Below are 16233 nucleotides of genomic sequence, written 5' to 3' on the forward strand. Positions count from 1 at the left end.
CAGGGATATTCCAGTGTGATTAATCACCGTGTTGGAATTGAAGTACCTCTTGGAGTGTTGATCCACAATTTATGATAGTTTCCACTATTACAGCAGAGACATCTGCCCACACACACTGTCTGTTCTCCAGACTCTAAAAGCATTCCAGGAGAAAGAATAACCCGTGTGTGTGTGTGTTTTCCAACTCTTTTGCACTGTCTTGTACTGATATGACTGAATTTATGTTTAAAGAGTGGATTATGTGTAAGGTCAGGCTATTCATAGGGCTGTTCCAGAGTGTTTGGGCTTAGCTTTTGCTTTCTAAATTCCATGATAATTGGAGGTCTCTGGGGATGGAGCCTCACAAAATTAGCTTCAACTATAAATAACACACACGCACACCATGCAGACACATTGTTACTAACCTTCTACATATTACCAGAAGGTTTAAAAGATAGTAACATTCCTCCTTTTTCTCGTCTGATGTTAAGTCATAAAAACAATTTGAACTGTGATATGAATGAACAAAATTGGTTGAATATTTTAATTTTTACAGAGGATGCTTTCAAAAAGCATTTAGGACAGTAGCTGCAGACATGCAGATAGATCAGGGTAAAAAAATCTGGCAGTCAAACATACAGGTGGAGGTTGGTGGTTTGAAACCTGCACAGATTTGTCAGCAGGCGTGCTTCATAATACTGAAGCGCTCGGGGGCCATTGTAATCAGCCTTGTTAGAGAATGTGAACCAGCTTCGTGCTGCTCTGTCAGGGGAATACTCTGATCCCATCCAGTACAGGAACAGCTGGTAGGGATCAGCGTTCGAACGGTACCCCATATCTGTTCATGTTAAAAAAAAAGAGACTTAGAGGCTTCAAAGAGCAAAGATTTTGTAAAATCACACACTGATTAGAAGACAGATTGAAACCTCTGCTGTATTTCTTTTTCACTGCGCCTCCATGTCTGCTTTATGTTTCTTGTTGGTCTTTCTCATTTTTAAATTGGTTCTGCTAATGCTGAGCTGCCTCAAGTAGTTGCAAAGTCCTGTCTGTCTGTTCCTTATGCATGAAAAGCCTGCATCATCATCAGCATGTACCCACATTCTACTGCATTTAACAATGTTAATGTGAAACTGCTTGGAGACTTTAAATTAATTAATTTAAATTAATTAAAATGGACTAAAACCATCATCTGACTGACAGATACAGGGAGAGGAGCTACACACACAGCATGTGAAGAACGGGGGGCTGGGGAGGGGGGTCGCTCGCTGCGCAAGCCTGTTTGCAGCAGATGGTTTATGTCAAAAATCACCCAGAATGAATGCCAAAATCAGTGGTTTCACACAAACAATATCATTCACTTCAAATGAGAGATAATGAGATTTTGGTTTGTTCCAGCTCCACCTGTTAAGGGTCATAGGATAACGTGCACGAAAAGTGTTCAGCTCTAATTTCGCATGTATATATGTAATATAGAATAGAATGTGTTTTTTGTGCATTATCTTTTTCTCCCATGTTGTTTCTTTCAAAGCCATTTGTTATGAGTTAGACATACCTGGCTCTCTGTTTATAGCTGCGCAGCTGTGGCACAAGCTGTTTTACAATATTAATAGAGTTTTAAAGACCATCCCCAAAGTGAGTTTAAAAACAAACACGGCCCTCGTGAAATGACATGGCTCTATAGGTGCAGCACTTTGCTGTTGCGTGTTATCGTAAAAGCAGTTGCAAGGGTTCACACAGCGGGGGGGGCACTGATAATAGCGTGTGGCTCTCTGACACGCAGAGTGTAATAATCGTGTGAATAAAGACATGTGTTGGGCTCAGCTGAGGTAAATGGGGCGCTTGATTTGCCTGGTATTCAACTGGTGTTGGACGGAGAGTGTCAACAGGCCAAACAGAGTCAGATGAGCGTCGAATAAATAAAAGTTTGTAGCGAGCTTATTCCGAGGACCATGACTGAACGGGGCACCAAAGAATTTAACTTTGGATTTAAGTGCTTTCTCAAGCAGAGACTGATGCGTCCTGTCACCTGCTGTTTCCTGAAGCTCAAACTACAGACTGCAGCCATGAAGAATGCTTTTGATGATTTTTTTTTTTAGCCATTTTGATACTTTATTAAAAGTTAGTGTGACAGACTCAGGCCGCTTTAAGGGCAGCTGAAAAAAAAAAGAAAACTAAAATATAAGAAGCACATGGGTGGGACACCAGTGACGGGCTTTATGGAATTCTACATGAGTGCCTATAGAGTTGTTGCAATGTCAATGTTTTACAATAAATGAAAGAAATTCTACAAATTTTACATTTTCTATTGAAACATATTGAGGTGTCATTGGATAGCACCTGTAAATTTTATACAAAATAGAACAGACGTAAAGCCTTAAACCTGCGTTAGCTTATTTTACATTGTTCTGTGAATTACTGATATATGGTACTATAAATGTCTTATTTTTGGATTTGTTTTCATCACTACTTTTAATCATGTGATAAAACTAAAGATGTTTCAAATTTAAGAGTCAATGATTGTTTTACATAGCTTTAATTTGCATTAAGAACCATTAGATGATACATCACGGCTGCAACTATTTTGGTAACCATTGTTATAAAATAGGTTGCCAGAGTCTAAAGTTTACAAAGTGAAGTGCTGGAATAGTGACAGTAAAACAGATTAAATGAGTCACAATCATTATTCTCCATTATATGAAAGGTCAGCTATGATTCCGTTGGAGGCACAGCTTCTTTTGCTTCCATCTGATGTCCTGCTTAATTGCCTCATAGCTACTGGCCTTAGTGGAGCCATAACCAAAACTCCCACTTACCGTAATCAGCTGCTCCTTTGCTGCCAAGAGGATTCTTCTGTGATATAACAAAGATAACATGAGCCAGTATTTCATGTTTAATTTCATAACCCGTACTGTGATGACAAGTTCTTGGATTCCTCAGCGTAAGCGGACGACCTCATGATCTAAACTACAAAGCCCAAGCAGGCTTTTCTCAAAAAAAAAACAACACAAATATATTTATCAGGTTCACATCGGTTCCTTTCAACAGTGCGGATGATCTCAGTGGTATTTTTGTGTTTATTTGCAACCACGACTCGGTCAACATTCATGTTTGCCAGAAGAGATCACGAGCGCAGACGTCGCTTGGGTAAGTGTATCTGCGTGCTTGCTTCCTTAAACAGGCCGAGGCTTGTCTGTGAGAGTGGCGTGTATTTCTGAGGCGTTTGGCAAAGTGCGACACCACCTCTTGGTGACATTAAGATTTACGGGTGCCGCTCGCTCACATGTTTCTGTCCTGATTGATAAGCTGTCGCTTTATAGGCTTGGTTGTGAAATCAAAGACTCCGTGAGAAGCAGCGCGGGCTTGGAAGACAGGAGCTGATGTTGGAGACAGACCAGACACGTCAGCCCGTTCGAGTCTTGGCCAGACCAGTCTCTCCGCATAGAGCTCCGCTTTGATTTTGTGCTGATCGCTTTCATTTCATTTATATTCCATCCCCCTTTTAATCCTTTGATCTTCACCTTTTCCCGCAAGCATGGCTGATCATTATGCTGCTAAGGTTAGAGGTCAGAGCGACCCAGTGTTTCATTAAAGTCCTTTGTGAACGTGGCTGTCTTTAAGAGGAGGGAAACCAGACGGATGAACACGACTGTTCGTTGGGAGAGCAGGTGTTGTCTCCAAGAAAGATTCTGATCTCAGAATATACATTGTGCAATCACTTGCGTGTCCAAAAGGGACCCATCAGAGGTAACATGAACGCAGGAAAGTGTGCATAAGCAGAAAAAAAGCCTTTTCTGATCACTTATGTCCCACGCTCATTTATGTCCACGATTTATATCCTGAAGTGTGCCGAACTTACACTCGTCGCACGTGTGTCTGTTTAGTGGTGAAATCCTGTCTAAGGAATTGAAAATGACCTAAATGCCTTTCACAGTGAGAGGCACATATAGAGAATATGTTTTAAAATATTGGTGGAGGGCGATCCCTCAGATCAGGATTTTGGAATGGCTCTGTGTTCGTCCTAATATGCTAAATTTACTTTGTGTGACACTGAAAAGTAAAAGGAGAAAAGGAGTTTGCAGCTTTTGTAATGTTGCTGCATGCACAGCATGAGGGCAGAGAGTAACAGGTAAAACACCATGTGGATGATGAGCTGAGTAAACGTTTTGAATGGTTGCTGCCTCATACATGTAGTTCTGCCTTTGGAGGGACCCATAAAGAGCCAGAACTTTATTTTATTACAAATAATATACAATAATAGACCAAATAAACAACAGCAAGAGACATAACGGCAAGAAGAGCACAACAGTAACTCTGCTTCATCTTATTCTATGCTGCCAATGGAAGTATTTTGCATACCCAGGATTAATAAATTAAAATTAAAATCCAACAAATATTCTACTCAGTCTGTTGAATCCAAGGCTGGAAGTTTTGTTTCATGAAAGCAAATGGACTCCTAGTTGTTGTTGTTGTTGTTGTTGTTTACACATTTGCAGGTTGAATTTGTCTTATTTACTGACCTAATCATTATTTAACAAATGGGCTATGTAGAAGCTAAGCCCTATTGTTCACACACCCATAAAAAAAACACTGCACCGCTTTGAGAAAAGCCTGGATTTCCTGTTCTCCAGCATGCTTTTTCCATTATCCAAAGAGGACATTGTTGCACATTATTGCTTTGAGAGGATGACATGCTGAAAGGATGAAAACATTGAATAAATAATCCTAGCCATGGAGGAATAGCATGAGTTTACCGATTATTCCTCCCCACAGGGCGGAGGGGCCTGTTTCACAATGTGCTTTTTCTCAGCCCATATCTTGAGTTGCGTGAGAGATTTCCATATCTCACACACTCTTGTAAATTACAATTGAACAGTAGTAACTCAGAAAACGAACTCGGAACACGTCTGCTTTCAATTTGGTTCCAGGGGTCCAGCCAAGGCTGAAGCAGACTCAGAGACCTCCTCTCTCTCCTCATCCCCTCCAAAGACTTCAGCAAACCCTGCTCTCCTCTCACTCACACCTTCAGTCTGCAGGACAGCTGGGCTTGGATTTAGAGGTTTAGAAGGTGTCCTGTGTGGTGTCTGTGGGCTTTATATGGTATATTATTGGAAACCTGCAAAAAACGCAGTCCTTGGACGACTGCACATATCCAGAAGTCTCTGGCTGTTTCATCTATATTTCAAAATTACACGGTTTAAGCAACCCAGAGGTTTTTTTTTTTGTCTTACTCCACATGCAACAGCTGAACTTCCTCAGTAACTGGATTTTAGTTCATACACCATGCAGTCCTGTAAGACACATTAATCATTTTTAGGGTTTGTCGTCCTGCTGTGAGACTTTTTACAATTCCAGGTTGTTAAAAGTGTCCTCTTGAAACCAGTTTTGCCCGATGTTTGATATTTGGCAGCTGCAATTGAAATCAAACCATGCTTATTTTCACTCCCATTTAAAGTTTAGCTGAAGACAAACGGTCTCCAAAGTGCATCCAAAACATTGCTGGACTGGCTCCATGCGGCCTGCGGTGACGTCTTGTTGTTCGTGTACGCTAAGATGACCTCCACATCACACTGTTAGGAGCCTGTCTAATTTCATCTTCACATGCAGCATAAAGGGATGAAGCAGCTGAGCAGAAATACACCCTTGGATTGTGACCATGTTCAGCAGTGGGCTTGAGGATCAGGCTGAGGAGCATCGGTGGTCTGAAGATGGTTTAGGGACCAGAAAATGACACGAATGACATGAGTTCCAGTCTTCAAGATGAATCTCATCACGTGAAGATTCTGTTGATTTGGGGAGATTTGAACAATCCCGAACAGGAGACTTGAGAAAATGACTGCTTTTATTTGGTTAAAAAAAGACTGATGCATCTGAAGTAAATCAGGAATACAATTGCTTTAATTCTTTGTGCATGATTGTAACTGAAACTGATTCACTGATCATTAAAACTATTGCATATCTGCGGTAGAACGCTATTTCAAATAAAACCACGATTGTCTGCTTACAAGGACCTCACAGACGTAAAGTGTCGCTGGTTTGACTGAGTCATGGGTTGTTTACGCTGCAGATTCTATGAAAGATAGCACCAAACAATTACAATATTTAGTTTCACTTCTACAGTCGCACTACAATAACACTGCGTTGGTGTCTCTGGACCAGCCTTGGTCTGCTTCGAGACCGCAGTAATTGTAAGACTGGCATGAAAGAAAAGGCTGTGGAGTAATCATTGTTCTGTGTTGAAGAGAAACCACACACCAAAGCCGTGTGGGATGCTAAAGCACACGGAATAATGACAGTGTTTACGGGACCACAGACGACCTTTAACAATGAGCCTCATCAATCAGACACGGCTCACACATGCAGGGCCTTCACAGCAAAGCATGTTAACACCTTTGCTGCACAGGTCACGCCTCGCTCCAAGTGGAATGACTGTTTCCTCGGCGTTCTGGGAAATAAAGCAAAAATTGATGAGATTCGGAAATGAGAATGCGTGGTGTAATTTTGTGAGAGCCCAAACCATCAGCCTACATTAGAGTTAAGTAGGAACAGGGGGTGGCGGACTTGTGCTTGCTTTCCATTTTCGGGTCTGGCACATGCGGGCCACCTTGTAGAATCTGAAAACCATTATCTAGAGTGTGCAGACTGTATAGGATGTCACGGGGTTTGAGCTGACAGAGACAGAGTAATGAGGAGGAAGATTGGGGCGGATATCGTGAGAGGAGATCTCGTGCAAGATGGGGGTAAATTGAGACAAATGCGCCTTCCTCCACACAAGGCTCCATTACGGTCGGCATGCCCTGTCACCGTTGTGGATGTGTTGGGTTTCTGAGGAACAAAGATCCTTGCAAAGTGATGTCATGCGGGGTGGCCTTTCATCGGTCTGAAGTTACCGTCACGTTTTTGGACACGCCGCCTTCAGCACGCAGAGCAACAGATCAACAGGCCTGAAGAAAGACCTGCTCCCTTCTATTGTTTCCCTCACACGCACCCTCTGAACAAGTATCAGGAGGGATTTGGCCGCTCAGATGACCTTGACTAAGCTGCTGACTGATGCCTCATAAAAGCAATAAGTAACAAGGTCAGTAAAGATCAGCGTAAATGCAGATCTGTGAGTGCGACTTGATGTCTCTTCCTTTATTGTGTCTATTAACTCACTTACTCGGATCCATCTCATCCATGTTTCCTAAACATCCACCTTCTAAACAAAGCTACCACATTGAAAATAATATAAGGTAACACTTTTGATGGGGGAAGACATATTTAACATTAACTACCAGCTTACTAACATGTGTAATAGCTGCATGTTGATGGTTTGTATTTCTTTATAAACAGTAACTTTATTCTGCACAGCCACATGCTTGATTTATCCCAACGTCTCTATTTAAAATCAAATGAATAAAAACATACACAATGAGATATGCTAAGAACATTAAGCTTCTTCACTATTTTACTGTGACTTCCCCCTATTAAAAGGGAAAGATTGGGTTTAGGGAGTAAATTATTCCTCTGCAATGATTAGCCAGGCAATCTTTTTTTTGGAATAGTTGGACCATTACATAAGATCACTGAGTAATCATCCCACCACAACAAAAATGACAGATCCAGAACAGTCTACCTTTGCCTCTCACGCTAGCAACGCTGATGTCATTTTCTCTAAATGGATCGTTGTTTACAGATGCTTTAACAGCTACAGACCTTGATCACATCATGCTGCATTAGAGAAATAAACATCTACAACATTAAGTTATCAAGTAGATGGTTATTTAATAATGAAAACCGATACCATAAATAACAAGCTTCACATCGGTTTTTACTGGGGATTTTTATCTCCCACTCCTCTACAGCAAGTTTGTAGCTGTGTCTGATGTGTTTTTCCCCTGTTTTACCACCTGTAACTTAGTGCCAGTTAAGAAGTTGAGTAAATGAAATCCAGACCTTTGCTTTGGGGTCTATCGGGCTGTAATGTGGACGTGTAATGGGAATGAAGCACACTCCCTTTGCACTGTACACAACAATCATTAGGCAACCCATCTGCTCAATGTTTGCATGCTAAGCTGCAATTTTCAGGCTTTGGTGCGTGTGTCTGTGATTCGGTGTGTGCAAGAGGGAGAGAACAAGAGAGAGAGGAGGGGCTCAGACAAGAAGAGATGCTTTTGCATGTCTATCCAGTGTGTGTGTTTGTGTGTGTATGTCTGGTTGTCATCATAACCACCAAAACCAGAGCCTGATAATATCGTACCCGCCCCCCCCCGCTCTGGAGTCACGAGAGCCAAGGGTCTCCTTTGACCACACACACTGACAGGCCGACACTGGCTCACAGACGGCGCATCGTGCTTCCACGTTGTGTAATCTCCAGATTGGTGTAGTTGGGTGGAATCTTTGTGGGAAATGTGTCCAGAAAGATTTGTAAACCTTCGGCTGCTTCTAACTCTTTAGAGACGGCAAAAACAATAGATTTATAATCTCACCTGAGATTATTGACCCATTTTTCTTCAGTCTTGGGCAAAACATGCAATTGTACAAAACAAACTACCAATTTATGCCTCTCACTCTGAGACCTCACAGGTTTGGTCCTTTGCACACATCCTTAGAGCTCCTGCATAAATATGCGGTCTGCAGACCAGCGTGGACAGTTTATATGAGGACGACGCTACGAGTGATATCGTTTTACTTCGTTCTGTTGCATGTAATGCATTAAGGCTGCGAGTTTACTCCATGGTAAATGTGTTTGTTGTTTCCTCTGACAGCTGTAGTATTCTGCAGTCACATGCATATGGTGGCAGCCGACCAGCTTTTGCTCTCAGTTTAAGATGAGCCATATGTCTCTTTTAAATCGTCCAGACAATGGGATTTGTGCAATAACATCAATAACATTGCTTTTGTCATACTTAGCACGAACCTGACACTTGTTAAAAACGGAGCACTGATCCAAGCAAGTTTGAGTTCAAAAAAACGTCCACGCAGTAGACGAGTGTCGTCCAGAGCTCGGCTGGACTTGAGCGCCTATATGGCCTTCATCAGGATATGAGTCAGAGGCAGGCACGACATAACAGAAGATGGGGACTCAAAGCAAACCTTTTATTTGTTTTTTTCGCTTTTTCACCATCCCGTTGGATGGATTCAATAAATGTCACCCAAGTTGATCTCTGCAAGGCTTGTGCACGTGCAATGACGCATAAATGGACGTACGTAAATGTGTGATCACATGTGTATGAACTGTGATGAACTCTTATTTTCTGAGTGACATTTAATGCTCGTGTGTGTGTGTGTGTGTGTGTGTGTGTGTGTGTGTGTGTGTGTGAGAGAGAGAGAGAGAAGTGCAGCTATCTTGTAGAACCGGTGGTGGGAAATGAAAGGGGAGGTTGCCACAACATACACAATTGAACACTGATGGATAAATAGTGCGCCACATGAGATACGTGTACGCACGCACACACACACTCATTCATTCTTCCCGACATTAACAAGGTGAATAACCTTGAATAAATCAGTCCACACTCTTTTGCTACCACTTTCATGCTCTCTGGTTTTCCGACAGCTTTGATTTGTTGCCATTTATCATGAATGGCATTAAGACACAGATAAGGCGCTTCAATGAAATGGAAACTTACTATTTGTGTCTCTCTGGCTGCAGAGGAGCCAACATGCCTCCCTACACTGCAGTTGAAATGCAGATAAATCGACATTGTCTGGGGCTACACTTCTCTGACCATTTCAGCACATAAGCTCTAGGAGGACTTGAAACACGTTTTTCACACAGTTCTGCGGAAGGAAAGAAGAAAACATGTTGCACCATCGTTGCATGCAGGTACCACCCACCATTGTTGTTGAGTCTTTCTTGCAGAGAGCATCACTCCAGCTCTCTGCCTCATCACATCTGATCGCACCAGCATACAGAATTTGTTATCTCTTAATTACATCATGAAATTGGTTGATTTCTTTGTAAAAAATAAAAGAAATAACTGCTCATGTTTTCCATTGTCTTAAGTAATCATATGAGGCTGAACATGATGATTGCTGGCCTCTTCCTTCAGCATCTGGGAACCATTGATTCCCCCATTTTTGCCTCCTTCCCACATGAGCACCCTTGTACCTTATAATTAGTATTATATTAGTATTTATATCACCATGACAAAAGGAATCTTGCAACATGTGGGGGAACCATAAAAATGGAGAAAGGAGAATTTATGACCAAGACATCTGAGCCTCCTTTGTTTTTCTGTGAAATATCCACACCCATCAGAACGGCCCAAAAGCAACAGCAATAACATAACTTTTTCATATTTGGTCCAGTGGGACTAAAGTTCATACACAAGTACTCATTTCAGTGCACTTTTCACAGCTGGCTCCCCTGAGCTCAGCACATAAATTCTGACTATGACATAAGGTCATGATAGAACAGAGGATCCTGCCGTCCTGAGGATTTAGATATAAAATCCCCAGACGGGTCATTTTTGAGCAGGCCTGGATTTTATTGATTATTTTCACGGTGAATAATCTTTTAGCCTCGCTTGTACCTCACGTTCTAAGCATCAACGTCGCAGGTGTGGCCGAGGCAGCGGGAGGATACATAAAACATCAGGAGAGTGGAGGGAAATAAAGACAGGACACTGGCCGAACAGAGCTCGCCTTTTTCTGCACCATCTGCTTTTATTTTCGTCTGCAAGAAGGGAGAAGTAGCACCCAGGTAGCTCGAGCTGTCTGCCGCGTCAGGCGGTGTGTGTGTGTGTGTGTGGGTGGGTGGGGAGGGGGGTTGCACCAGTGCTCTGCTGCAGGGGGAACTGGGGCTGGATGGACTTTGTCATGTCCGTGGTTATGAAACAACAAAGTTTGCTCAGCTTAAACTTAACTAAAGAGAGAAATTACAGAGCCAAAAGAGTCAACATAAAGAGTGCAATAAAGTTTTTTTGTTGTTGTTTTTTTAACCTTTGAGTGAATTAGCAACTCTTTGCAACCTACGTGCTGCACACACTGCGTGTGCTGCTGCAGGGTTCGGCTCCTGACAGTTAAGATTTCATGTCGGCCTTGGAAACCAAAAAACATGTTTCTACATATCTTCTAAGAGAAGAGAGATTTAATGTGAGTTGGAGAGCAAGTGTGGCCTCGGGACAGATGGGTGGCAACGTTTAACATGCACGCAGATGCACACATGCAGAGGCGAGCGTGTGTTTACTAGGCCTTACATAGACAGGTCAGTGTGTAGTACAGCCACAGATACAAACACTATAAGGACATACAAACGCGCACATATATGAGTAATGATTTAGGAGGTAGTTCAGTGACTGTTATCACCCTGATGTGAGCACTCACTTGTGAACTTCTGTTTAAAAAACTGTCACAAACGAGATTAACTCGCCTCAACTGTGCCGTCGGAGGCTGGAAATAAAGCAGTTTCTGGCAGCGCTTCATCAAAGGGTGCAGGCTGACCCAGTTGTAATAATCAAAGTGCTTTTAAAATTAGATTAATTGATAAATGAGTTTGAGGGCATGTCCGAGGCGTTTGTGAGGCTCCGTTTTCTGAATCTCCAAATAAGGCTCGGATGCGAAGGTTTGGCGTGATTAGAGTGTTCTTATCAAAGCACCCTCCTACAAATTAAAGTTACTGGCACTTGGCTGCTGCCAGTGGTTGGATCAAGCTTGGGTGGGGACACTGGGACATTCCAGCAGCGCTTTCCGAGCACTTGGGTGATATTCCATCACCACAGTCCTCTTTGAATGTTGCTGGTGTTGACGGTCAGTCTGTGGAGACAGCGGAGTGTCAGGGGCATGTGGAACAACCTCATGCCTTTCGATCTGATGTGGTTGTGCACTGAGAGACGTGAGCGTCTCCGCACGGGGGGGGTGTTCTACCTCGGACTGCTTGGATGGCACCGTTGATTCCAGCATTAAGGTGCTTCTGACTCGTTCGCTCAAACCTGGGGGCGGTTAGTGGAATGTTGCCGCACACAGCCGCTGTTAGAATAATGCACCTCAGACATGCAATGTGGGTGTTTCCCATTTGCATCATGTTACTTTGCTGCGTGCACACGTGCATCCGAGGTGTTGATACATGTGAAAGAATAAGACTCACCGTCCAGGACACATTTGAACACTGACTCCAAGTGCGTCCAAAGTTATAACTCACTATGAAAACACTTTTAGTATTGGTGTGGGTGATTCATGTCCGCGTCTTGTAAATATTATGGCCAACGTGACTGCGCGGGATGATGGAGTCGAGTTCTTCACCCATCCGTTTTTAAATAAACGTATGACACATTACACGATGACACGCAGGCCGGGTGCGTACATTTTCAGGAACAGGCCCGCGTTTTCTTCTGTATTGAGATCTTTCACGGGAAGCGAAGGAGAGATTTGATGCAGCCGCACAAATCTCACTGTAAAATGTGAACCTGACCTGCATAAAATCTGACTAAAATCAAACAACTGGAGTTAAGAGGCTGACTGTAGTTCAACATCAAAATCAATAACATCTGTTACATATATATTATACATATTTGCTGCGTTTGAGGTAGCGAGAAAATACGTTTTTCAACAACGTAAAATGTTTTAAGTGCTTGATTTTTAAACCCTTATCAAATGAATTTCAAGCGCACCAATTTTAAATGTTTACTTGATTCCAGCACCTTTTTTAATCCATTTGACTTCTTACGTTTGCGACGGTTGGTTGGACGTCGCCACCCCGCTGCGTCCGCGGCGCAACAGCGCCACCTACAGGCCGGGCCGCGTCCTTGCGTCTAACCGCCTTCTTTAACCTCGCTTCAAAACACAGCACAGGCCGGGCCTCACTGTCTGCCTGCGGATCAGCAAGAACCAGGGAAGACTGTCAAAATGTCTGACATGGAGGACGACTTCATGTGTGACGACGAAGAGGACTACGACCTGGTATTTGAAAACTGAATATAGTTCTGTTCCCTGTTTGGTTTTTATACTCATGTTCCTTGAACGCTCGGATTGAAGTACCGGGCTAGCTACGCCTAGCTGTCAGTTAGCTCTCGAGCTAGTAACTCAGTTAGCTTCCTAAGTGGTTAAAAATCTTCCTTTTTTTATTTTTTTAGAAGCAGCCTTTTTAGCCTTTTCAAGTACGAACCTTCAACCTGTGCATTAAACTCTAGCCGGAATTGAATTGCGACAATTTAAAACGGAATAAGAGGCTACTTGCTAACGTAATGTTAGCCTGAAGCTCATGTTTGCAGAATCTTAATCAGAGTAGAAGGGACTTCATCTATTCCGCTAGTAATCATCTGTTTTGTGGCACTTGTATGCATAATTCAACATATGACGCGCTTGCTTCCGTGAACTTAGGAATACTCAGAGGACAGTAACTCGGAGCCAAATGTGGACCTGGAGAATCAGTATTACAATTCCAAAGCTTTGAAGGAGGACGATCCCAAAGCAGCACTTAGCAGTTTCCAGAAGGTGGAGTGTTGCCTCTTCTCATGTCCTGTCGTGTTGTCCTCTTTCTGCCTTACCTACCTTATGTTTCTATTTTTATTTTTTACGTGTGAAGGTTTTGGAGCTGGAAGGAGAGAAAGGAGAATGGGGATTTAAAGCACTCAAACAGATGATCAAAATAAATTTTAAATTGGTATGTTATACAATGTGTGATGTTATTTCTCTATATCTGTCTCCAGTCGTGGTTTAAGATGTGTTTTGTGTGATCTCCGTAGACCAATTTTCCTGAGATGATGAACAGGTACAAGCAGTTACTCACATACATCAGAAGTGCTGTCACCAGGAACTACTCAGAAAAGTCCATTAACTCTATTCTGGACTATATTTCTACCTCCAAACAGGTAAGAATGATGATGTTGGATAAATTGAGCCCTCTGAAAGTGTGTATTTATTTTCTTCCTTCTTCCAAAAGATGGACTTGCTCCAGGAGTTTTATGAAACCACACTGGAGGCTTTGAAAGATGCAAAAAACGACAGATTATGGTTTAAGACAAACACTAAGGTATACGGAGGCTCTTCAATGACTTCTGCGATGTTTACTCCCCCCCCCTTTTTTTGACATGTGCTCAGACCTGCTTCTTTTTTCCGCTCCTGCAGTTAGGGAAACTGTACTTGGAGAGAGAAGAATATGGAAAACTGCAAAAGATCCTTAGACAACTTCACCAGTCTTGTCAAGTAAATGTCCATTTTTAATAGTTTCTTATTTCTAGATATCACAGGTTTGATGTCTAAACCTCTTATCTTGTATGCACAGACAGACGATGGAGAGGATGACCTGAAGAAGGGCACACAGCTGTTAGAAATCTATGCCCTGGAGATTCAGATGTACACAGCACAAAAAAACAACAAGAAATTGAAAGCTCTGTATGAGCAGTCGCTTCACATTAAATCCGCCATCCCTCACCCACTAATAATGGGAGTTATCAGAGGTAAGGTGGAACACCTCTGCAATCTACAGAACACGTGACAGAGGTGCACGTTTCAAGCTGTTGAGCTCATTGTGTCTCTTTTCTGTGTTTCAGAGTGTGGTGGAAAGATGCATTTAAGAGAGGGGGAGTTCGAGAAAGCTCACACGGACTTCTTCGAGGCCTTCAAAAACTACGACGAGTCCGGAAGCCCAAGACGAACCACGTGCCTGAAGTACCTGGTCCTTGCCAACATGTTGATGAAATCAGGAATCAATCCTTTTGACTCTCAGGAGGTATGAAGCACATTATTTTAAATCACGTTTTCTAAGCTCTGACTGCTTCCTTATTTGAATTTTTTTTTTTGATGAATTCTTGGGTATTTCTTCCTCCTTTAAAGGCCAAACCATACAAGAATGATCCAGAAATTCTTGCAATGACAAATTTAGTAAGGTAAGCATCCTCTGTTGACTTTCATAACATCTCCTTTCTACTCAACATCTCCTTTCAGCATGAGTCAACGGGTCACTCTCCGCATAGCGCCCCAATGTTGTCTATTTTTTCTTTCCAGTGCTTACCAGAACAATGACATTACAGAATTTGAGAAAATATTGAAAACTAATCACAGTAACATAATGGATGACCCCTTCATTCGAGAGCACATAGAAGGTGAGTGATGAACGTAACTTTGCTCCACGCAACAACAACAACGCCCGTCTTATCCCGCCGATCATGTGACCGTGTGTCTGTTGTTGCAGAGCTCCTGAGGAACATTAGAACTCAAGTACTTATCAAACTCATAAAACCATACACGAGAATACACATCCCGTTCATTTCAAAGGTAAGATCGTACACGCGGAGCGTGAACCCTGTTTGGAAACGGTCATTGAATTGTTGATTTCTGCTTCTCGTCTGTTTGTTTTTCCAGGAACTGAACATTGACGTGTGCGATGTGGAGAGTTTGCTGGTGCAGTGCATCTTGGATAAGTAAGTTCATTCTTCTGGCGAGGAGTCTGAAAAGACTTTTACCCCCTCTGCCAGCAGTTCCTCATAGTTTGCATGGCTTCCTTTTGTCAGTTTTGGGTGTATCAGGTGCCTAAAGGTCTGTTTTGCACCGTAATCAAAGTCTCACTGCGACTTGCGTGGCAGCGGTGGTTCAGGGGTAAAAAGTGACATCTACAGGATCAGCGAAAACTCAAATTCACACACAGAATTAGTGTATGGTTATGGTGATGTCATGCAGACTAGCAGAAAAGCTTTGGACAAGGTTTTATGGATAAGTGGTTTCATCACTTGCCTCCCTTCTCTCCCCCCAGCACGATCCATGGACGTATCGACCAGGTCAACCAGCTCCTAGAACTGGACTACCAGAAGAGAGGAGGGGCTCGCTACACAGCTTTAGACAAATGGACAAATCAGCTGAACACACTCAACCAAGCGATTGTGAGCAAGCTCACATGATGGTGCATAAAACGAAGAGACAAATTGGCATGTTTGAATACATTTATGTACACTTCGAGTGAATCTGATGAGGCGACACACTGCACAGATTCCGGGAATGTCATCAAATGTCCAGTGTTTTATTGTACTGATGACAGGAAAAATGCAAAATTTATTTGTATTTGTTCTTGGCTTTTTCTTTCCATGTGCAACCTACAAATGCTTCAATAAAAGTCCCAAATGTGTATGAAAATGTGGACACCATTTCCTGAATCCGCTCTCCTGCTGGTACTAAACATCTCTCAACACCAAGAATAGGACCACCTTTCATTGCCCTCATGAGGGAAACCCGTGGGGTAAAATGTGCAGTGTCGAGAGGAAGCGCTGTATTTTTGCAAGCGACAAAGGCCCTTTTTGGCCCTCGGCGGACGCCGTTCCAGGTGACTCCCATTTCCCAGCT

The 16233-nt window shown here is 42.7% G+C and overlaps 1 protein-coding gene across 1 annotated transcript; it reads left to right on the forward strand.

The window, feature by feature from the left end:
• Positions 1-12751: 12751 nt before the first annotated feature.
• cops2 (COP9 signalosome subunit 2) lies at positions 12752-16026 on the forward strand. The gene is made up of 13 exons (XM_003969642.3): positions 12752-12858; positions 13279-13392; positions 13484-13561; positions 13644-13769; positions 13841-13930; positions 14026-14103; positions 14183-14357; positions 14451-14629; positions 14734-14786; positions 14905-15002; positions 15092-15174; positions 15262-15320; positions 15650-16026. The coding sequence occupies exons 1-13, from the start codon at positions 12805-12807 to the stop codon at positions 15792-15794; spliced, it is 1332 nt and encodes a 443-aa protein (XP_003969691.1). The 5' UTR covers positions 12752-12804; the 3' UTR covers positions 15795-16026.
• The last annotated feature ends 207 nt before the right edge of the window (positions 16027-16233 follow it).

The sequence above is a fragment of the Takifugu rubripes genome, chromosome 13, assembly GCF_901000725.2.
Source record: "Takifugu rubripes chromosome 13, fTakRub1.2, whole genome shotgun sequence".
NCBI classification, from domain to species: Eukaryota; Metazoa; Chordata; class Actinopteri; order Tetraodontiformes; family Tetraodontidae; genus Takifugu; species Takifugu rubripes.